Consider the following 24,193-nt stretch of genomic DNA (forward strand, 5'->3'; position numbering starts at 1 on the left):
GTTGAACGAATTTCATCACACCGGAACTTTCAATTCAGCGAAAATTTTGGAAAGCATTAGGATACTGCTCTTGGTCAGAATGCATAATTTCGGCAGACCTCGAGCAGTTTTCGTCAGCGAAACTGCGGGCTTAGCGATTCTGAAGCTGCGCAGCTTGCAAAATCTGGCAGCTAATCTGTGCGATGCCAAATCTCTGCTTCTACGCTCCTGGTTTGACGTACCTGCTAGCTAGTGCGTTTGCCTTAGTCGCAGTCATAGCTTCACGAGAATTTCAGCAAGAAAGGCACTAATTAATGTGACTTTGCGAAGGTCGAAGCCTTTGCCACTCAGCAGGGATTTTTAGCAGAAAAGGTTCCAAAAGTATAAAAAGAACTCGCAGAGTTACGATGGTGACAACGTTGTATGCCCAAACTCAGCCAAAGTTACTACAATTGATCAAATTTTCTGGATTCGCATATATGCAGAAAGTTGCGTGTAAGGTGAAACAGAAGCCTTTAGGAACAGTTAGAATATTTGATATATTTACTTCAGTTAATCAAAATAAGCCAAATTTTGGTGCGGTGAACTTTAATTCTCTTCAGCGAACATTCCGAGCTGTGTGAACGAAGACACGGCCAATTAAGCTTGTCTAGCGCATATAAAAAAAAAGCACACTTCGCAACTTTCTGCCTCTTTATTTTCATTGCGTGACGCATTTTCAGCGTACTTCGTCCAAGTTTTGCCCCTAACTTCCTGCAGAGGGCGCCCTGTAGTGCCCACTATTTACAAATGGTGGGTAACTGCAACCCATTGTAGTCGGACTATATAACTGTATAATAGTGACAACTGTCTTGCTCCAGCCACAATATACAGGATGATTAATGTGTGGTGGCGCCGCGGTGGCTGAGTGGTTACGGCGCTCGGCTGCTGGCCCGAAAGACGCGGGTTCGATCCCGGCCGCGGCGGTCCAATTTCGATGGAGGCGAAATTCTAGAGGCCCGTGTACTGTGCGATGTCAGTGCACGTTAAAGAACCCCAGGGGGTCTAAATTTCCTGAGCCCTTCACTACGGCGTCCCTCATAGCCTTAGTCGCTTTGGGACGTTAAACCCCCATTAAACCTAACCAAAATTCATTCCTTTCCAGTTTGTTTACGAGCTGCTGTGTAAGCATCGGCGACATTTAGCGAAACAGTGAGTGGCAAACAGCCAATTCCCGTCACCGTTAACGTCTTGACGGTGACGGAGCGACGCCGCTGAGTGGTTGCGGTCATGGTAGCTGCGTGACGTCTGAAAGAACCTAACCAATAGCCAACCGTGCTACGCAGGAGCGTGCGACGGAGGAGGGTGCGAGCATGAAAAAGTCGCCTGAAAGGGCCGGCTTGTCAACTTTCGCGCGTGATTGTGGGTTCTTTTGCTGCGTATAGAAGTGTATTATTTGGCTCAGGTGTTAATGACAACCGAATGCATACTGAGTGACCGACATTATGTAGTCTCCTCAGATGATGTTTCAGGGACCCTGTAATCGCTCTATATGCACCCATAGTTCGGAAGCCGTCCTCTGTTTTTGTGAAAGGAAAAAGGCCTGGGGAGAGGGCATTCCTTAAGAGTTTCTGTAGTCAAACGCTCCTCGGCTGGCTGTCGTGCGCCACTGCTCATAAAAGCTTTCCACATTTAGTGCCAAGAATGTGAAATCAAAAAGGTAAAATAATGCGCCCTGCTCGCTGCACGCGCCCAGGCCCCTGGGTACCTGGGCTCTTGGTTGTGCCGTGGTGCCAGGTAGTTATTGGTGGCACCGTTTCTCGCAGCCCCTCTCCTTCCGCCCATTATGTCCTAAGTTGCCAGGTCTTCCTCTTGGTCCGCCATTTTCGTCTACCATACCTGGCGAATATGGGGAAGGAGGTCGACGTTTCTTCCATCGGCTATACGAGACGGTGCGGGGTCGCCGGGCTGAGGTATATAGCCCACTCCCCACGGCACGTGGACAAAGGTCCATCTCCTTCCCTTTACCGCCTAGCCTTGACTGCATGGTTGGAAAACCTCCTGCATGTCTGCAAACGAACGAAGTGGCGCTGCAGTCATTAGCGGGCTCGCGGTAGGCAAAAAACCAGGGAGCGCGGAGTGGCGTAGAAGTCTACAGAACGGATTTTGGAGGCTTGTAGGCGCGTTTTTAGCTCCTTCGAATCACAAGAGTGGTTGGTGCTTTGAACTTCGTAATTCCGCTCGAATAAACGGGCTCGCGTTAACGACGTATGGCGTATTACGGGAAAATACTTTGACACTGTGTATTGTGTATGTGGTTACTGGTAAGCAGAAATCGTTGCCGTCGTGGATTCCTACGTGATACATTGAATAAACTCACAAGTCTGTGGCAGTCTGTGGCAGTCTGCACTAGCCGGCACTTGTAAACTGTGCATATAGTCTGTATACTAATCTGTACTAGGAGAAGCTCTGGCATCGTCTTGGCCGAGATGCGCTCTTGTCTTCTGACATACAAAACAGTGCAACAGCACACAGGGACACTGAGCAAGAACGCACACGGGCGCTAACTTCGAACAGCTTATTGTGAAACGCGAGGCGGTAAACGTACGCGAAGTGGCGATACATTGCTCAGGTGCAGGACACTATTTTGTATGTCATGTGCTACCAAAAAGCCCAAACTGCCACCTTACGCCACTAAACTGCTCACGATCACGGGGCGGGGTCGGCGGTGTTGAACAGTGTCAGCCGCGGTTTATTTATTTATTTATTTATTTATTTATTTATTTATTTATTTATTTATTTATTTATTACGATACTCTCAGGGCCCGCAGGGCGTCATAGAGGAGGTGGGTGAGAAACATACAGAGTAAAAAGTACAGGCAAAAGGCAAAAAATCATGACGCCGACGCTTGTTCGATGACATAACTGGTGATAAGTGGCTTGAAGGAAGACGCGTCTTCAATGCAGGCGATATGGGGTGGATGGTGGTTCCACTCAGTGCTAGTCCTCGGTAAGAAATAATTAAAAAGCACATTCGTTTTAAAAGTTGGGATGGCAACTTTATGCAGATGATAAACACGTGATGTTACGTATGATTGTATAGAAGAAAAAAAAACCTGTTTTAGTGTATCATTATGAAAGCGGGAAGAACGTATTACAAACCTCACAACGTTTACAGCAGCACTGTGGAGCAATGTTTACAAAAGGATAAATGTATCAATACAAAACAGGAATCAATGAATTTGATGGAATGAAAAATAACTCTTGAATAACGAATTAAACAACGAAGCACCAAGGGCATGAAACATAACACCTCTAGCCAATGAGGTAATTGAAACAAATGTTAAGTACCAACAGTTAATTGAAACAAGATAAAGCATATATTACAACGCGTTGAAATGAATGAACAGTTTTAAAATCCTGAGATAAGGTTTAAATTAAAGTCAGTTTATTGATAAAAACCGAAACAACATAAGAGGTCTTCTGCATACCATAGTTCTAATGCGAGGGGTTACATAACGTGTGTGTCTGAGGTAGTGTGCAAGTTTTTGGTGCGTTGCAATGAAAGAATTCAGATTTGTTTTTATTTCCTTGTAAACAAACAGAGCAGTACGAAGTGAAATAATGTCTAAACGAAGTATTTTTGACTTAAAGCAGTGTATGATCATGAGTGCGTAAACAATAAATGGCGCGAACTTCTTTTTTGTACAATTGATGAGGAGGTGATATTCTGCTTTGTCGTGTTGCACCATACCAACAAACAATGCTAGATTATATATAACTTCCGTGTATATATACCCGTATAACTTCCATACACGTTAAATTAGGCTCTGCTATCAACAAAATTAAGCATTCCTTGGTCACGACTGAGAAGGCCGGCGCCTCGCGCACACTAAAACGGCTCCGGGCGATAATCGCGAGCCTCACTCAATCTGTGTTCTTGTTTCCTTGGGCAATTTTATGCGCACTATGCTAATGTATTGGCGAATGAGCGTAACAGCTTCCCCGCTACGAAATCTTTGGCGCTTACAGCCAGTGACAGGGTCCAGGCCCAAACTTCACGCTTTTCTACCGCAGTCCATTGCCTACTGCGGTATTTATCCTGTCTGTTTTTTGTGCGATATCAGTGCACGTTAAAGAACCCCAGGTGGTCAAAATTTCTGGAGCCCTTCACTATGGCGTTTCTCATAGCCATAGTCGCTTTGGGACGTTAAACCCCCCTAAACCAAACCAAACCAATCTACACAGACATAAATACAACGCGCCTCTGTTGGTGTACTACAGTCGCAGCTTGTATTTGAAGGCTGCATAAAGAGGACTGAAAAGAGCGTTTGCTAGGCGGCAAAAGTTTCATCTACGCTGAGTGCTCTCGCTATGGCAGATAGGGCTAAAAAATCGAAATATAATGCGCCTGCGTAGCCGTCACATTCGAAAGCACATTGGCGACCAGTTCCTTTACATTCGCTATTCTCAAGTCTCAGAAGAGTATCGTGAATACGTTCCCCTCCACCCTCCCTCCCAATTTCTGGTAGATAATGCGGAGGGTCTGTGTTTGTCAATTGCCGGTTTGTGCGTGAATGAGCGAGAGGCTTTCAATACTAACAAGTGTACGCGAAGCAGTTGCCGAATATTGACACTGATAAGCTTACAATTAGCGAAGCAAACTTAGTGAAAAAATTACCCCTCGACATAATGGTGCGGTTACCATGGTAACTGGTGCGGCTACCATGGTTACGAGGTTACCAACCGCGTAAGGGACACCCCTGTCCGCAGGCCATAAACTCTCCGAGGGTTCTTCCCAGATTATAAGCTTCTCCTATTGCGTGCACATCAACAGTGTCTGTACAAACCTTTTATATAATTACAGACCGCTTAGTGCCGCTACTGTAATAAGTAGTCATCAGAATGGCACCATCATCATTCTGGCTCTCCTGTCTCACAAGAATCTCAGAATTGTTTTTAACTGAAAAAAAATTCTTTATCTCTTTTTTTTAGTTTTCTGAGGTCTAGCAGCCGACCTCAACCTCAAAACGTGCGGTTGAGGTGAGGTTGAGTGAGGTCGCCAGTGGCCTCAGGAAAAGTGAGGTGAGGGCGTCTCGGGAGACCTCAACCTCAACTGATGAGGTTGAGGTTGACTGAGGTCGGAAAATTTTTTTGAGGTTTAGGTGAGGTCACGATTTTTGAGTTCAAATGCCCACCCCTGGCACCCTGGGCACAATGCAGCCGCGCAGCCGCGTCCCTATTGTACCATTGCGACTGTTGCGGTAGCTGTGGTGAGCACGGGCAGGCGGAACCTGTTTTGCCTAAAGTACGAAAGTCGCTACTGACAGCGCCAAGGCATCTTCGTGACGTCGCGGCGTGGAGGATATGACACGTATACCAAACACTACGTAGGTAAGCGTGTACAGGCTTACGTGCGGGACGTTGCGCTGTTTGTCACAAAGGCGACCGGAGGCGCAGATAAGATTATGATGATTATATGGCTATTCCCTTTGCATCGAATGGGTGACCGTTTTTTGTCCCAGTCGTTCAGCCTAGCCTTGAGCCTAGTGGCACCACCTGGTTTTAAAAACAAAAACCATTTTTGTCAGCAAACCGACATTCTTTTTAAGGTTTAGGAGAGGCAGAATCGTCACTCGAAATAAAAATAAACCAAATTTTTCACTCATAGATACTGCTCCAGGTGATATGAGACAAAACGAAAGGCCGATGCCCCATTTATGACCACACTTGGGAGTAACTAAATTACTCTAAAAATTACTGCAATTTAATTAAATTATTTTTTCCTGGTAATTTTTCATGCAATGAATTATTTCTGGTGTATTAATTTTGTAATGTAATGAGCTACCGGCGGCAGTAATTTTGCAGCAAAAGTAATTAATTTATAGCGAAATTACTTTCATTCAAATGCACTGCTACTCTTTGTGTCGGCCGAGCTTTGATCTCTCGTGCATTATGCTGGGCTCCTCGAAAGCAGGAATGAAGCACGGCAAGAGCGTAGGACTGTGCCTCCGAGACCACCGGTGTGGTCTTTTGGGTCGCTGCCCGCGGGTATTGGATCGGTAGGCAGCAGTTGTTGGGAGGTGTTGGATTCACACAGGTCACGTACGTGGTCGGGGTTGGAGCATAAAAGACGAGGCTGAAGGCGGGGTTACGCAGAGGAAACAAAGGCAAGGACTTCATACAGGGCATTGCGATCTTACCAGAGTTGAGACGTGGCGGTCGGAGACCGAGAAGACAGCCCGCCTCCTTTCTCGGGCGGAGTGTCGTCACACACGGTGTTAACACAGTGCTGCTGTCCGGTGGCCGCCTCGAAGCCTCGTCCCCGCTCTCTCTCCGTCTGTCAGTGCAGCTGGCGCCAGGACTCCAGCTGCAGCGCAGATCCACCGGGCAGCGGGTTCTCAAGACGACCGCTTTGAAGGCGGCCGCCAGCTGAGTCTCAGGTCGCCCGCGCCACTCGACCAGGAGCGACGGCAGCTAGAGTAGCACGCTGGGCCTTCCCTCCCGCTCGCCACACCTTTTCTCCCGAACTCGCAGTCACCAAAAAAAAAGGGGGGGGGGCAGCGGTGCTCCAGTGGCTTCGCTGAGGCCACGCTTGCCGCTGCCTCTAATTTAAAGTGACACTCGGGCCCGGGGGTTCGGCTGGTTCGGCGTGCGGTGCGCTCGGAAGGATAGGGGCACTATCGCAACGTTGTCGTCTAGGGCGCAAAAAAGAAAAAGTGGGAGGGGGGAAGCGGCACCTTTCCATCAAAATAGCGATGCCGTGCAGTTTTGCCAGAGCTCGGCATAAGTAGTACTAGTAAGAGACTTTATAGGTGAAAAGCACATCAGAGTCCATATTCCCCAACAGAGTCCCCAAGCAGGTAGATGCAAGGCAGCGCCGAAGCGGCAGGTGGCGCACGTCTAGTCAGGCGTCAGAAGCGCCAGGAACACAGAAGCGTCAGAAGCGTCCAGGGAACACAGATATTCCAAGAAGAGGGGGGAACCAAACCCCGAAGTAGACAGAAAATGGGATACCTTTATAAAGTGTAGAAGGGACGCATCCTATTTGATTAATGAGAAAATTAGAAGAAAGGGTGCCCAATGGATGTCAAAAGTAAATAAAAAGGATAGAAAAGCAGCCCAAAAATTCTGGAAACATCTAAATGCAATGAGTAATAAGACTAGGCTAGAACAAAGGTTTATTGTTACAGATTAGGGTATTTGACTAGAAGGGGATGAAGCAATAAAACACATAGGAACAAGGACGACGGAAAAATTTACAGCAAAGCACGTGGTACATAATTTATCGAAGGAGGATAGACCGGTTACAGCAATAGCTCCACTTGAGCAAGGAGAGTGGGAAAGGGCAGAGAAGAAGGTTCCTAGTGGCACATCAACAGGACCAGATGGTATCCCGATTATGTTGATAAAGAAGTTAGGTCCAAAATCCAAGCAAACATTAATACAGGTAGTGAACAAAATGATAGTTGATGAGAAAGTCCCCGATGAATGACGATTAAGTAGAATGAACATGATATATAAGGGAAAGGGGGACAAAGCAGACGTAAGTAACTATCGTCACATAACAGTGACATCTGTGGTTTACAGGGTGGTGATGCAAATTATAAAGGATAGACTGCAGGCTTGGGTGGAGTACGAGGGGGTGTTAGGGGAACTACAGGATGGGTTCCGGAAACAAAGGAGGTTGGAGGACAATCTATTTTCATTGACACAGTGTGTAGAAATTTCGGAAAAGGAACATAGGCCCTTATGGCTAGCATTTCTGGATATTAGGGGAGCCTATGACAATGTTACTCAGGAGCATTTGTGGGACATACTGGGCACATTGGATGTGAAAAATGGAGTAATTAATCTTTTAAAAGATATTTATAGAGGTAACAGAGTGCTCATAAAATGGGGGAAAAATGTATCAAGGCCTATACAGATACAGCGGGGGCTTAGGCAAGGGTGTCCTCTGTCCCCTTTGTTGTTCATGTTGTACCTGCAAGGGTTGGAGACCAAGCTAGAGGGGAGCGGACTAGGCTTCAACCTATCTTTTTTCAAGCAAGGGGAATGGATTAAACAGACATTACCGGGACTAATATACGCGGACGATATAGTGATAATGGCTGACAACAAGGAAGACCTGCAGAAGTTGTTAGACATATGCAGTACAGAGGGAGATAGATTAGGCTTCAAGTATAGTAAGGAAAAATCTGCAGTCATGATATTTAATGAAGAGGGCGGCGAGCATAGAATACAGGAGTTCGTGCTAAAAGTAGTGAATGAGTACAAGTATCTTGGGATGTGGATAAATAACAGTGCTGAGTATCTGACAGAGCATGAAAAATATGTAATGAATAAAGCTAGTAGGAATGCAGCTGTCATGAAAAATAGGGCACTGAGGAATTACAATAGGTATGAGGTGGTAAGAGGGATCTGGAAAGGGGTGATGGTCCCTAGCCTGACCTTCGGTAATGCGGTCCTGTGTATGAGGCCAGATATTCAAGCAAGGCTAGAAATTAAACAACGGGGAGTAGGGAGGTTAGCTTTGGGAGCACATGGCAATACACCAAATCAGGGGGTACAGGGTGATATGGGATGGGCATCTTTCGAGAGCAGAGAGGCTAGCAGTAAGATAGCATTTGAGGAACGATTGAGAAAGATGGAGGAAAAGCAGTGGGCTAGGAAAGCTTTCAGATACCTGTATATAAAGAATGTTGACACGAAATGGAGAAAGCGAACTAGAAAATTGACAAGCAAATATCTGGACAGCAGTAAGGGGGCAAATCAGCAATTATCGGTTAAGAAAAAGGTTAAAGAAACAGAGAGAGCTCTGTGGAAAACAGGGATGCTGACGAAATCGGCACTGGGAACATACCGGACCTTTAAACAAGAAATTGTCAAAGAAAATATCTATGATAATTGTAGGGGAAGCTCTTTGTTGTTTAAGGCCAGGACTGGAGTTTTGCGGACTAAGACGTATAGAGTCAGGTACCAGGAGATAGACACTTTGTGCATTGCGTGCGGAGAGGAGGAGGAAACGGCTGAACACTTGATACTTTTCTGTAAAGGGCTTCACCCTACAGTGGAAAAAAGCGGGGCTGACTTACCCAGGGCATTGGGGTTTAGGGATAGTGAAGGGAAAGTGGATTTTAAGAGGTTAGAAGTAACCAAGCGAAGGTTATCTGATTGGTGGCTAAAAGCAAGACAGGAGTAAAATTTCACAAGATATGGCTAGGTGGCTTGAGCCACCGCCCGATTTAAAGGGTTCAGCCGTATCCACCCATCCATCCATCCATCGTTGCCGAGGCACTCCCAAGGTTAGGCTTGCTAAGGGCACTGCAGTGGTGCCTGATTGCACTTATCACCACGAGGCGCGAGGGGCAGCCGGCAGAAATGCGCAAGGCGCGAACATTAGCGAGCGCAAGCTGCCGAGGTCAATACTTGGGACCATCGAGACAATAAATAACCTGCACCAGGCACTTCAAATGGTAGATACAGCTCCAGGCAGCAAAGTGTTGAATTCGCCGCTCGTGTCTTAAAGCGCATTGAAGATCACGACTGTTCGGCCATGCGCTTTTGGTTTATTTTTTTTTTGTTGGCGTTGCCTTATTTTATACTGACCCGCGCTCAAGGAAGAAAGAGGGATGGAGCAATTGTCGCCTGGGACGGAATTTGGCGGAAAGACGAAGGAATGTGTGTTTGGAAGGTTGGTGTTTCCTTGACTCTGTTTACTAAAAAGTTATTTAAAAGTAACTGCATTATACTTTTCGCAATTATAATTTAATGTCATTACTTTTTTGCGAGTGGTGATTGGTAATGTAAAGTAATCACTTACGCGCGTTTTTAGGAAATTAATTAATAATGTGGCTTAGTTCATTTTCTAAAGTAATTTCGCCATTTATGTTCATCACCAGGGAACGTACTGAAAAACCTATAGTAACAAGTACAATGACGAATTTACTCCCAAGCCCCATCAACCCCCCCCTCCTCCCCCCCCCCCCCCCCTCGCTGCACCTCTGACGCAGAGCGATTGTGCCCAGCTGCACTTGAACTGCCAGAACCGCCTGCAAATTCACTTTACGGAAGTAGTACAGCCAGTGTAGCCACATCGAACTCCAGTTTTCTCTCGGTCGTCGGACACATTTTTGCACCTTCCCTTACCAACTTTCCTCCTGATCCCGACGCAAAATTTTCACTAGGCCACTGATGTAATTTTCCACTTCCGTGAAGGCTTGCGCGAGAAATATTCTTGTGTGAATGGCATATCTAGACAGATGAAAGCAAGGCAGGGCCATTTGTTAGCGTCTTTTTCACGTTCTAAAGGGAGAGAGGGCAAGATGCACCGAAACCGGATACATGATTAACTGTTTGTTCGCCTTGCTGCGCTCACCAAGCACCTCCCTATCTCGCATCAAGCGAGCGCACTTCAAAGGTCCCCACTCCAGTCCCTGGAACGGTCAAGTGCCGCACTTGACGGCAGCAGGCTTTCACGTGTTCTGCACTTTGACCCGGATCGCAGTCAAGAGTACTGCCAGACACCACCGTATGTCCATGCGGCGAAGAAAGCTTGAAAAAAAAAGGTCCCCAGGTGGAGGTGAGGCACAATTGTCATCTCAAATTCTCCTCTGCTGCCCGATAGGCATGAACCGGAAGACGCTACCGACAGTATTGCCTCCCCAAACACACACTTTTTTTGAAGAGGCTTGTGCACGCCTATAATGGCATCTGCACATCTCCAGCCTGCAGATCAAACACGAGGAGCTGCGCCAGCCACAAGAATAAATTTATTCGCAACGACTGCGTCATTGTCGAAGAAATCGCAGGCAGTCATTGCAATCTTGCTTTTGGCTTCGCATTTTAAACCCGCACAAATTTCCTCCTAACCAGGAAGTGAAATTGATTCTTTATTTTGGATTGCGGTTTCCCATCTAAACTCTCCCTCTCACCTCTTTCACCCTTTCTACCAGCACGCTGGCAGCGGTAGTGACGGCTAAGCTGTCAAGTGGCCCGTGCACTATGGGCAAAAAAAAAAACACTTTTTTTTTCCTCCATGCTGCGCACTTTCCAACTTCTCTCGTGCACTCAGCATCTTTTGGTCCCTGTAAAGATCTGCCGCACGGTTTAAGTTTTGATAATTGGGGAGGGGGGGGGGGGGGGGTGAATGTGTATCACAAGAACGAGTACATCGTCCCCTTTTAAGCTCTAACATCAGTTCCAGCAATTTTTCCTAACAGTGCTCTTTGGAATGGAAAGGACAATAAAGCATGGTTCTTGCCTGTTGCAAGCGTCATGCCAGCTTATAGTGCTTGAAAACAATATGCTTCTGCTGAATGCACAATGCGACAGGCTTCCTTTAAGCCATTCTCGGTTCTTGTTTGGTAATCAGTAAATTTGTAAACTTTAGAAAGCAGTGCCCTGTAGCCTTGGCATATTTTGGCCATGTCTTGTCTTTTGTAATCTGTCCTGTCTTCTGTAGTCTTGTTTTCTGTGGTTTGCCTTGTCTTCTGTAGTGTGTCTTGAGTAGTGCTCGTACACTGTCGCAGTCATTACTGTGTCACCGGTCAATTAACACAGGATTTGTGTATTCTGGAGTAGGCAATGCACAAAAGTGCAGAGCACAAAAATGACACACCTGTTAATTAACACAAGCTTTGTGCATTCCAGAGTAATTCATGTACAAAACCACTTGAATTGAAATGAAAATGATCAATTTTTATTTACTGTTATGTGCTTTTTTTCGAGTTTGCTGATGCATGCTGTCGGGCGTTGTCCTGGCCGCAGGTTCCTAGATATATCGCCCATGAGCCAAGAAAAGTGGTCTTTGTCTCGGCTGAAAAAAGAAAAACTAGAGATCACCGCACCTACACACACAAAAAGAATGTGAAAGCGTTGATGCCTCCTCGACACTGGTCACCTTTCAAATTTGGCGCCATGGTTGTTTTCTTGTTCACTTGATTGGTTATCGATTAACTCTTATTTTACCCTCATTTCATCCCAGCAACCATTTCTCAAGTTTTCAAATTTTCCGCCGTGCAGCGTTCCTGCCCACTCACTAAATAACTGCCCAGTCTAATTACCCGTTCATTGCCTTTTGGTTCTCATTAATTACCTAATTGCATCTAATTTATCATTCTTTTTTCTATCTCCTGGTTACGTATCGATCACTTATCACTGGTCATGTGATTGCCCATTTTCAAACTTGGTGCCAAACATTGGCTTTGTCCATACTTCCAGTTTTTCAAATTTGGCGCTATGCTGTAGCTTTGCCTACTTTCAGCATTTTCAAATTTCGCGGCACTTTTCCTCTGGCCCGGCCACTTTCTGGACATTTTTGGCAGTAATTAATTACCCGATTAGGAATTTTTTTTTTCACACAGCATCCTCACATCATCCTCTTCTAATTACCACTTGTATGACGCTATCTCTTCCGAGTTGCCCACAACTGCTGCGGACGCGACCCCCGGCAACATAGCGTAGTAAAGTTCTCACTTTATTTAAAATGTTGTAATACTGAACAAGGGTCACGACAGGGTGAGTTGGTACTGACTCACCTTAAAACCAGCCAGAAGACACAACACACGAGAAGTCATGAGCTTAAGAAGAGGCTGGACTAAAAGAAATTTAATTGAAGGAAAGCCGCCAAAGAAGACCCATGTAGAGATGTGTGTGCACAATACCCCAAAGCAGTGAAAGGGCGAAACGCAATCAAAAGTCACTGGCATATTAATGAATCATCTAAAAAAGCCAATTCCTTACGGTGAAGTTTTACCGACGGCTTAGCCACACGTGTCCTTAGCCTTACTGATGTAGTAAGCCTCAACTATCTACCAACAGATTTCTCCCTTCCGTAAACCACTGATGTGTCGTGGAAATTAGGCGTGCAAAGAGACAGGTCATCCTCAGATTTGCATTCACAAGATTGAGCGTGCAGTGCCAGATTAGAATTTGCCTTCCCCCTATAGAGTGAAAGTGCTCAGTCAGGTGCAAATTCAGATATCTGCATGTCTGCCCATAGTAGTTGCAACCATAAGTAAGTGGAATGCAATAAACTCCATTACTTTTGCAAGTGGTGAACCTTTTTTTATGTGATACTGTCCATTGTGGACGATTACCCATAGTTATATAAAGCCTTTATTTAATGGCGGCACAAAGGCCTCCTGTCTTGCACTTCGCTGTTAAGACAACAGCAACATTATGCTTTGCTGCGACTTTTTTAAGACTGTGTTAAAATGCTGTGGACGTAAGGTATATCAGCATCATCCGAGTATGTGTTCCTTACCCTCGAGTGAGTGAAAACACGCTCCGACAGGTTGGTGAGATGGGCAAGTGGGAACCCAGCTGCCATTAGCTTTGAAGACCTGCTATGAGAATGCATCCTCAGCACAGTGATGGCATGACTTATGTAAAGCTGATGTCATGCACGCGATTGCACACCCATCAAGTATTCCCATCTTTACTGACCTTAGCCAGCGACAAGTACACCTCTTCACCATCTTCACCTAGCCCCAACAAACATGGTCATCCACAAAGCACAGGCCTGAATCAAGAAACTTCTAACGGTTCTCCTTAGACAATTCTGATGTAAAAGAAAGGCTTTGACTGCACGCCTTAAAGACTCATAAAACATCTTGTGCCAACTTATCTGAGCTCTCCATGTCCAGGAAAGTTAGGTAGTCATGAACATAATGAAATGCTACTATGCCAAAGTCTTCCAAACAGGGCTCTAATGCCTTATCGACTTTAGACAAAAAAATGTTTCTGAGGAAAGGTACGACCTGGATGTAAACACTGCCCTGCCAACTGACAAATGCGGATTTGCAGTATAAGGACAACAGCCCCATGAAGCTAGCAACCGAAATCACGCAATCGTCTGTAAAAGCATGTTCATTGTTCACCCTGATGCAGTCTTGCACATGCCTCAGAAGTCTACCATGTGACAACGAATAGTACAGGCCCTCCCTGTCAATGCTCACTGCAGAGCACCTGCCCAGGTTGCTGTCCATAAACGAACTCCACAGAACTCCACTTTTGCGAGTAGGCAGGGCAGTATTTACATCAGAAATCAGGCATATGCAGAGGGTCCAAGGTCGCACCGTTCCTGCGAGACATTTTTCTGTCCAGAGTCGATACCTCATCAAAGCCCTGTTTGGAAGACCTCGGCATAGTAGCATTCCGTTATGCTGATAGCTACCTAATTTTCTTGCACAAGGAGGGCTCAGATAAGTTGGCACAAGACGTTTTACAAATCTTTAAGGCATGCGGTCAAAGCCTATCTTTTACGTCTGAATTTCGCTAAGCAGAACCGTTTGCAGTTTCTTGATTTAGACTTGCGCTTTGCGAACGACCACATATGTTGGTGCCGCAGCCCAAGATCGGGAAAGCCTCTTAGCTATGAGTCGAACCACTCGAGGCTGGTGAAGGATGGGTTGGCAGTCACATGTATCACGACCGTTTTACGGAAGTCATGCCATCGCAGTGTTGAGAATGCATTCTCAGAGCAGGTTTCCAAGCCAATGGCACCTGTGTTCCCACTTGCCATTTCGTGTGCCTGTCAGTGTGTTTTCACTTGCTCGAGGGAAAGGAACACCACTCGCATGATGCTGATGTAGTTGAGCAGTACAAAAAGGCAGCCTCTATACCTTACCTCCACGGCATTTCGCACCGTCTCAAGAAAGTGACACCAAAGTATGATGTTGCTGTTGTCTTGACAGCTAAAAGCGAGGTAGGAGCCCTTTGCGCCACCGTTCAAACTAGGCTTAATACAACTACGGGTAATCGTCCGCTATGCACAGTGGCAGATAAAAAATGTCCACCACTTGCAAAAGTAAAAGGGTTTTTTGCGTTCCACTGCCTTGTAGCTGAAACTACTATGGGCAGACAGGCAGATGTCTGAATGTGCGCCTGGCTGAGAGCACTTTCACTGTATAGAGGGGAAGGCGAATTCTTACCTGACACTGCACATTCAATCTCGTGAATGCAATCGGAGGACGACCTGTCTCTTTACACGCCTCATTTCCGCAGCACATCAGTGGTTTCGGGAAGTGATAAATTTGTCCTGATATAGTTTAGGCGTACTACATCAGTAAGGCTAAGGACATGTGCGTGGCTAAACTGTCGGTGAACCTTCACTGTAAGGGATTTGTTTTTTAGGTGGTTTGCTAGTACGCCAGTGCCTTTCGATTGCTTTTTGCCCTCTCACTGCATTGAGGTTTTGCGCGCGTGCATCTTTTTGCAGGTCTTCTTTTGCTGCTTTCCTTCAATAAAGTTTCAGTTGTTAGACCAGCCTCGTCTTGTGCTCATCTCCTCTCCGGTGTTGCGTCTTCTGGCAGGTTTTAAGATGTAATACTGAAGCCGGAAGACAGCCCTTTTAGAGTCAAGCGCACTTATATTGGCCGCAGCTATAATGAATGTTCGTTTATTACAAAAATAGTGCTTACTTCATTAATTTATGCATGAAGTAAATGACACTGCATCACAATAAGAAAAGGATTAACCCTCATGGTCAAACTGCAGTTACAGCAAACAAGGTGGCACCGTAAACCTGCCACACATGCAAAAGCTTGCACTTCAGGCCAATGCAGAAATCAGATCAGATTACTTCCCAAACCACATGACACTGCCACGCAAAGAATGTGACAACCAATAAAAAAGCAACCAAAAAGTTAACTGTAGGTAGCAGCCTATCACATGCAATTTCATGCAGACAAGCTACAAGGTCACTGGAAGGAGAAATTTGACAAAAGGCCACAACAAGCAGATAATTTTTATGCTTTTCACAGCACACCGCTTTTCAAGCACACCGAGCCCTTCAAATGGAAAATACTTTCCTGAAAATAGATATCAGAAGCGGCACTTTTTTTTCAGCAATCAATTTTTTTCATGTAATTCACTGTTCTTGAAGCATGGGCAGATGCAGAGTAGTCAGTTTAATGCATGCATCCCTAAGCAATGCCATGCCAAAAACTACTTACAGAAAAAGCTTGCCTTACTGAGTGAATACCACTGGCCATTCACTAATTTTCCAGCCTGCTCCAGGTCCCTGGCACAAATCACACGCAACTTGGTGGCTTGCAAAACTTCCATGCAACTCTTGGCCTTTAGCTGGAAAAAAATTGAGGGATCAGCGAGATATCAAATTTTATACGCATTGCTTTGTTTCAATGACCGACTAAGAAAAAACAGCTTTTTCTGTGAGCACTTTTTTTTTCCACACTAGCTTTCTACAGTAAACGTTTATCGCGACCTCGTTAACGACTTGCTGCACGGTCCCAGCACTACTGTGTATAGTTCTATGGTTTCGTATGCTTGTTAGCTATATGGTTTCATATGCTTGTCAGCCTTGGCCTTGCACTGGTTCATGCAAAAAACCTCGGAAAGAGTAACTAGAGCTTCGAGCCTCAAGCCATAGGTATTCAGAGGCTCAGTGGTCCTGTGGGAGAACTGTTGGCTGGGTGACATAGTAACAAATGCTGCTCGTTACTTTGACTTTATTGCAAACAACTCGCACAGCAGAGACCTGTCCTCCATTTTGCATTGCAGAAACAATCACTGAAATTCAATGCACACATACTAAATGCACACCTACCTTCCAACACAGCTTCACAATTATGGGTATAATTATTGCAATGAAATACCAGTCAGTACATGTAGTTTTCAATTTATCCAAAAATTATAAGCAACCGACAAACAATAAACATTAAACGGGAAATAAAATAACCAGAATTGTTTAAAAAATTTTTCAGAAGTATGTGACATCCACTACACTCCAGCAGTTCTTCAGCTTTGTGTGCCTTCAAACCACACTTTCTTACAGTCACATTTGCATAGAAATTGGGTTGAACCTGATCTTTGGGAATGTTTTTGGGGTGCAACTGTAGGGAGAAACCAGGTTTTACCCAAAAACAAAGGGCCCTACACATTGCATCACAAGCCCAGATGGTACACTTGAGTCGCCTCTTCCATAAGTCTCCAATTTTCCAGTCCTCCACAAGCTGCATGCTCCTGTCTGCTACTAGTCAAATTTTGCTATTCTATCTAGCTCAGGGCCTCCCACTGCTTTTCTCACTCTTGGAATCCTGCAGCCCTAGCAGATTATCAGCTGTTTATTTATTTACATTCCTGCAGTGCCACAAAGGCATAACTGCAGGGGGAATACATACATACACAATTCTATAGCATGCGCCAACCTTCTGTACAGGATAGGAAAGAATCTATGCAGATGATAAAAAAAGAGCGTGAACAGCACATTCACATCAGTCAATTGTTCAGGGAAGGACAAGAGGAAAAGCAGAAAAACAGCAGCTGAGCATGCATGCACATCACAATTCCGACAACAGTGCTCAGAACTTTGCCTCAGACTGGCATTCAATGATACATTGAGGCAGCTTACAACAATCTTTGATGGCATGCGGAAAGAAAAACAGCTTGAGCACATTAGTACAGCATTTTATCTCATGTATTTTCCAGTTGTGGTTGTGCCTTCTGGATACCAAATGAGGTGGCAGCAAATAAGTTTCGGGGTAGTACTTTCCTTGAAATCAATGTGGTAAAGGAATTCCAACTTTATTTGTAAACGGCACTCCTCCAGAGAATCCCAGTTCAGGTCCTGCTTGATACTGTTACTTCGATAATTAAAAATATATTTCTTGGTGACAAAACACGCCGCACGATTCTGACCGTTCCAGCATATCACAATAGGTTCCAACGAGAGGGTCCCAGACTGTATAGCCATACTCCATAATTAGTCTGATGTTAGTGTAGTATAAAAGTTCCTTAACCTTCTGAGGAGCGCCCCAAAAATTCCTTTTAAAAAAATTAGCATTCTTGATGCCTCCAGCAAAATATATTGTCTGCTTTCTTCATCACTATTCTCGTTTTAGCACTGCACTCTCCACAGCAAAACTGCTGGATATTGTACTATCAACACGCTTGTGTGGCGTGCATGTGGCTTGTATCATGACGAATAGGTGTCAATATAGCCTAGTCAATTTTCCATGCCATGACTACAGCTGCAGCCAGATATCATTTTGTGGAGCAGCATAATGGCCTACAATTTCACAGTGGCAAAGTGTGCAGCATATTGTTTCAAACATGAGTGTGAAAAGAAGACTACGTTGCATGAAAATAAAGGAATGACATGCATACTAGAGTGTGCAGCATATTGCTTCAAACATGAGTGTGAAGGGAAGACTGTTTATGTTGCATGAAAAGAAAGGAATGACACGTATACTAGAGTTTGCAAGAAAACCCTGTGGACATTACAAAACACTGCCACCCTTGCTTTATCTTTGCCAGCTAACGAACTCCATAAATCATCTGCAAATACTTTGGTTCATAAAGACAAGCTGCCGTGCACTCATTTGAGCACAGTGGACTTTCCCTCAAGCCAAACTTGAGTACACGAATGTCTCACTATATTAGGCAGACCTAATTGGAGTGAAGATTTGCAGTCTATTCCAGTGAGTCAGTGCATCACAGCAAAGGTTATGAAAACAAATGCAAGTTTATGAGCTTCACAAGTGCATGAGCTTGCCCAATCTATTTATCCATGTAACTGAGAAATTTGCCTTGAAAACATGTTTACCACTGCAGGTCACAGCACTTGTGACAGAGCCCATTACAAAAGAAGTCTGCATAGATAGCGCAATAAGTAATGGATAGCGCAATAAGTAATGTAAGTAAGGTTGAATATAAAACTGACTATCCTTGAATATAAAACTTACTATCCAGGCCATAGCTCTTGGATCTAAGCTTCACATATTTCTGCATAATAATATACTGCAGATAACACTAACAATGCAATAGAGCAAGAGAGTTTTGTAATGAAATAAAAAACAAAATATTTAGCTGGCATTCAAAACCACTGACCTGCTACTCAGCGAGGAAGGAAATAAGAGAGGCAAAAATGAAGAAAAAGAGGTGCAGAAAATTGTTAATGTTTAGAAAATAATTATAAATTTGCAGAAATGATGTAAGCACTAAATTTTCTTGTTTTTATGAGGTTTAACACCACAAAGCGGCACAGGCTTTGCTAGATATTAGAGAAATGGATAAATCCTTAAGTGTGCTAACATCACAGAGTTCCTGCCCCTCCAGCATTTCGTCTCCATTAAAATGCTACCCTTGCAGCTGGAATTAAACCTGAATCTTTCGGGTGAACAGCTGAGTACCTTAACTACGGCTCCCATTTGGGGTGGCATGCTTAGTTTAGTTTATTTGGGTTTAACATCCCAAAGTGACTCAGGCCATGAGGAACGTTGTAATGAAGGGATAACATGCAACTAAGTGGTGACTAATAGGCTTTACAAGTTCACTACAGAGAGAGTGAGCATTGATGAGGTTTTAGAGTTTGTCTAGTCTACCAATGCCACATATTTGCACCGATAATTAATTACTAGTAAACGCTGCCTATGACAGGCTCTGGGACCTAAAGCACAAAGCAACAGCTCCATAAAATGAAGGCAAGAGCAGAGTTCCTTGCTGCCAACAACCACTCCACTACCCAAAAGGACAGTTGAAAATGCATGTCCTGCCTATGTCTATTCGAGATTTCAGCTCAGATTTTGATTCACATTTATTGCCAACTCACACAGCTCTCTCCTCCATATCTCAGCATAAACCCTGTGATTTTTCTTTCAGTGGTTCACTGCACTATTCGCTATTTTAAACCTTATAGTGTACCATTTTTTGCCGAACAAATTTGTAAGCAACAACGCACTTTAAAATTTTTCCTTTTGAGCATACTGCAAGGCACTGTTCGTAACATCTGCGTGCATGCCAAAGGCCTTAAACCACAATCTACTTGCAACCATTTCTCTCAGCTGCTCTGCATTTGTGCACGACCTGGCTCAGATGTGCAGATGACCTGGCCTAGATATACTAGATGATGCTAGATGTACTAGATGAGGTGACCCTCTCTGTCTAGCAATGGATTGGTTTGGGAAACGCAGACTTGTGGAGAACGGCTCAGTTACATTTAATTTTGTGATGTGCCTAATACAGTGAGACATTCATGTACTCAAGTTTGGCTTGAGGGAAAGTCCATTGTGCTCAAATGAGTGCAAGGCAGCTTGTCTTTATGAGCCAAAGTATTTGCAGATGATTTATGGAGTTTGTTAGCTAGCAAAGATAAAGCAAGGGTGGCAGTGTTTTGTAATGTCCATAGGGTATTCTTGCAAACTCCAGTATGCGTGTCATTCCTTTCTTTTCATGCAACATAAACAGTCCTCCCTTCACACTGCCTATCGTAAAATGTTCTCTTTCCAGATTGTTTAGTATTTTAGCTCTCTTCATTTGCACTGAGTATTTATATCCTCAGTCATGAACTACATTTCCTCATCACTGATACTACAGCAATAACATCACAAAATCAGATGTAACTAAGCCGTTCTCCACAAGTCTGCGTTTCCCAAACCAATCCATTGCTCAACAGAGAAGGTCACCTCATCTAGCATTGTCACATCTAGTTCACTCTATGTGTTCTACGTCGTAAGCAACCATTGATTTCAGGTCACTGCTGCCAAAAATACACTTATGACAAACTTCCTACGCTAGGACTTAAGAATTCGCTTTCTACAACCATCACCACACAGACGTACTCACTAAACTTTCTCGTCACAGGAGGAGGCTGGCACTGTAGTGTGGTGTTTATCTCTCGTCAGTGTTCACATGAACACATGCAGTGTATTTCGTTATTGTTTCCGCTCGACATACTGACAAACACGAGAGAGGATACTCAGTTTGTTGTCTTGTCAATGACAAGTTTTCGCTTGCCAGCATTCTGCCAAGGCCTGGCTTGGCGACTTTCAGAGTCTCGTCGGCATCGCTCGTTACAAAGCCTTTCACACCACTGAATACCTGGCCATCATTAATGCTGCTGTAGTCATTCTAGAGTGACTACAGAGGTTTTATGTGCGTGATTGACCAGTGCTATGCCAACAGGTTCTGCTAGCAAGCCCACAGGACCCCCTCAGCATCACTAGCAAACAGTGACTGTAGAGAGGCGATTTCAACGACGTCCCAATAATTGAGGCTGTACCCCTTGTTTTCACTTAATGCAGGTGAAAGGTTGAAGTGACTCCTAGGTAGGCCAATATTATGTTGCACTCAGTACCTGTGACTGAAGCTTGCTAGAATGTGCCTGTTTACGACCAGTAAAAAAAATTAAAATTGTTAGTGTTTGAAATTCACTACCTCTCCCCTCTAAACAGCAAGAGCACAGCTGCTTATGCAAGAAACAGGAACAGAGATATCTTGACTAAATCGAAAAAAGAGGAAGTGCAATGCATGAGTAGTGCAGAGAAGATATAAGCAATACCACACTAAAACACTGGGAGGATTCCAAGAGAAGGTGAATGCATGAATGGGTGACAATCAGGCCAAATGAGATTAGAAAATTTGAGGAAAAAAGGTGGTAGCAGGTGGCACAGGATACGGTTACCTAAGATGAACTGGAGAATCATTGTTCTGCACTAACTTTAACAGCAGCTTCACACAACAGACAAAATCACTAACTCCAGGAACCAGCTGCGCATCATGTGACTCAATGCCAATCACCATTGCAAATGGCACCAGCACCGCGGACTGCACATGAGGAAAAGGAGGCATATTTTTGCTCTCAAATTTGAGCAGCAGTAAGCTGTGCATTTAAGAGCAAAGCTATAAAGTACGGCCACATTGGCACTTTTTGTCTTACTGACATGAGGGTGCTTGTGAGTGTGCAGGTCCCATGTTTGTTTTGCACCAGATGTGTTAATTGCGAGGTATGTTTAAATAAAAAGGGGCATCTAATAAGGGCATCAGCCCTCCGCTACGGCACCTCTTCTTTAATTCCCTTCTATATCCCCCCTTGCATCACGGTTCAAGTGTCCACCAAAATGTGAGACAGTTACTGTTACATTTCCTTCAACTCATTTTAAATTTTTCAAGGATGCAGTTTTAAGGTAGAGGTACAAACTGTGCAGTATAATCATATGCTGTGGCAATAAACCAGCAATAAATCTGTGCTGACAGCAGCCTGCCCAGTGCATTGCAAGGATGCTATGCCATACAAGGATTGGTGTCATCGTGCAATGTTACATTACTGACTGAAAATTTGGTCTCTGTATCAGAAATACTGGTAAACCTTCATTGTAGAGCACAATGTTTTTAAAGGGATAAATGAACATATAGGTCCTTTTCGAGGACACATATGCAAACAGGCAACAGGTGTGCAATGTCAAAGCACCTTTATGTTAACAGCAGCTGCATCAAGAGCTACATGAGCGAAAATATTTTGTACAAGTCTACAGTTCCTGTAATTATAAGCTGAGGTACTGCTGTGAAGTGCATTTCTAAACCTAGCTATGTTGAAAATATTTTTCTAAATAGGCAGCTAAGATATACATCACTGAAAAAGAATAACTACCATGAACGGCTCAGGAGGGATGACACAGCCGAAGGCAGGAAGCACGCATGGCCCAATAGATGCTGGAAGCTGGCAACTGCAAATAAATACATCCAGAGCAACAGCTGTCAGTGGCTGTAGCAATGTCATGAATGACAAGAGAGGAAATTGTCTACTGTTTAAAAAATAAAATTAGATGTAATATAAGTAAATAAAGAACCAATGAGCTATCCCATGACAAAAGAAATGAACATATTTTATGTAATGCACCCATATACATTCTTTGAGAAGAGTCACAACGACCTTCATAACCACACTGATAGATGAGCTGGCTAAAATACCGCACACCAATTTGAATATAGGATGTGCAGGTTTTCATTAATTCCTATCATGGTGCCTTGCACCAATGTCTAGGTATTAAATTGAACGTTGCGACCAGTCTGCCTTGGATAAATGAGAAGAGAGAATGGAAAAAAGCATGCCTTCACTAGCAAGAAGCTTAATATCTCACAGCACAGCTTAGCATCATACAAAAATTGACAGCGCATTTAACAAATCTGCATACAATTAAAAACTGCACAAATTTGTCAACTGGCAATGCAAGTAAAGGCAAGAGAAACAAAAAATACCAAAGAACACTGGTGAGTGCGGTGAAGGGAGGTCTGTGGGTAGGATCCCGTGCCTGGGAAGAGTTCCGAGCTCGGAGAATCGCCGGCAGCACAGCTGATGGCACGCAACCAAGAGTAAATAAAGTGAAAATAAGTATAAAAAAACCATCGACAATGGGGAACGACTTGAATGCGGGCCGCACAAGCGAGGGATATAGCAAAAAGGTATTAATCCTAAATAAGTGTGCAGCTGCATCCCCGACAGCTCGCAGTGCTCAGGAGAGGAAGCATCGACGCTTACAGCTCAGGAGACACAAGATTGATCTAACTTTGACATAACACTGCCTCAAATCCTGTTCCATTGTGGAAGAACAGATAAGTTTACAAATGACAAGACGAGGAATATGCACCAGCCTTTCACATGCGATCACTGTCTCAGAATAATTTAGTATTAAGAATATTAAGGCGCAAGCACTAATCCGATAAGTACCAAACCCGAGCAAAATAGTGCGCTGTCCGATCACAGCTGGCCTAGCGCGAGCGCTCCGTCGCGCGGCACTGCTCGCTCATCGTCTTCTACGCAGTGCAAATCCATGATTTTGCACTGAGTGTCGCAGCGCTAGCAAGCAGCGACAGCGTAACTCTGTTGTGATATCTGTTGCCTTTTTATTTACCACGGCACGCGAGTACTATAGGCACATAAAGACAATGAGAACACTTGTCATGCAGGATATAGGCCCTGCTTTTTTGGCGCCGCATTATAGCCGCCGCAACCGCATGCAGACTACAAATAGCGCGTGTGAATACAGATCATTAGCAAGAAACGCAGAGCGGGACTCACCGGTCATGCGATTCATCCAGGCTTAGAAAAACCGCGCAGGAGACTTCACTGCCTTCGTTGACAGATGACAAGACATCGCAGCACTGTCTTGATGGCTTAACCGTTGAAACTCGCCAATGTTGACAGGCCGTAATTATTGTCGTTGGCTTCCAAAACACACTCCTGCTCCCCTTCCTATTGGATGAGTGCTTCTTCACACGTGTCCGCCGTACAAGCACTCAAGCAATGCCTCAAAGAGGCAAATAATACAAAACGCGACGCGTCGTTCGCGCTGCAATGGCGCCGACGGCTGCGCTTTCGCGTCGTTGTGAAATTGCAACCCACGAAGTAGGTTGTTTTTTAAATCACAAATATTTAAATTATCTTCCCAACAAAGACTTGTATTTGGTATTTATTTTTACATTTTTTATGAAT

At 44.5% G+C, this 24,193-nt stretch overlaps 2 protein-coding genes across 8 annotated transcripts in view; one reads left to right on the forward strand and one right to left on the reverse strand.

Moving 5' to 3' along the window:
• The window catches only part of LOC144114757 (uncharacterized), a 257,525-nt gene that overhangs the window by 16,957 nt on the left and 216,375 nt on the right, over positions 1-24,193 (forward strand). The window lies entirely within an intron of this gene.
• Positions 11,638-24,082, reverse strand: LOC144114755 (uncharacterized). Its single transcript, XM_077648694.1, has 5 exons — positions 23,780-24,082; positions 22,960-23,053; positions 22,352-22,427; positions 15,918-16,047; positions 11,638-11,776 (listed from the first exon to the last, which is right to left on the reverse strand). The coding sequence occupies exons 1-5, from the start codon at positions 23,793-23,795 to the stop codon at positions 11,670-11,672; spliced, it is 423 nt and encodes a 140-aa protein (XP_077504820.1). The 5' UTR covers positions 23,796-24,082; the 3' UTR covers positions 11,638-11,669.

Source organism: Amblyomma americanum, chromosome 1, assembly GCF_052857255.1.
Source record: "Amblyomma americanum isolate KBUSLIRL-KWMA chromosome 1, ASM5285725v1, whole genome shotgun sequence".
NCBI classification, from domain to species: domain Eukaryota; kingdom Metazoa; phylum Arthropoda; class Arachnida; order Ixodida; family Ixodidae; genus Amblyomma; species Amblyomma americanum.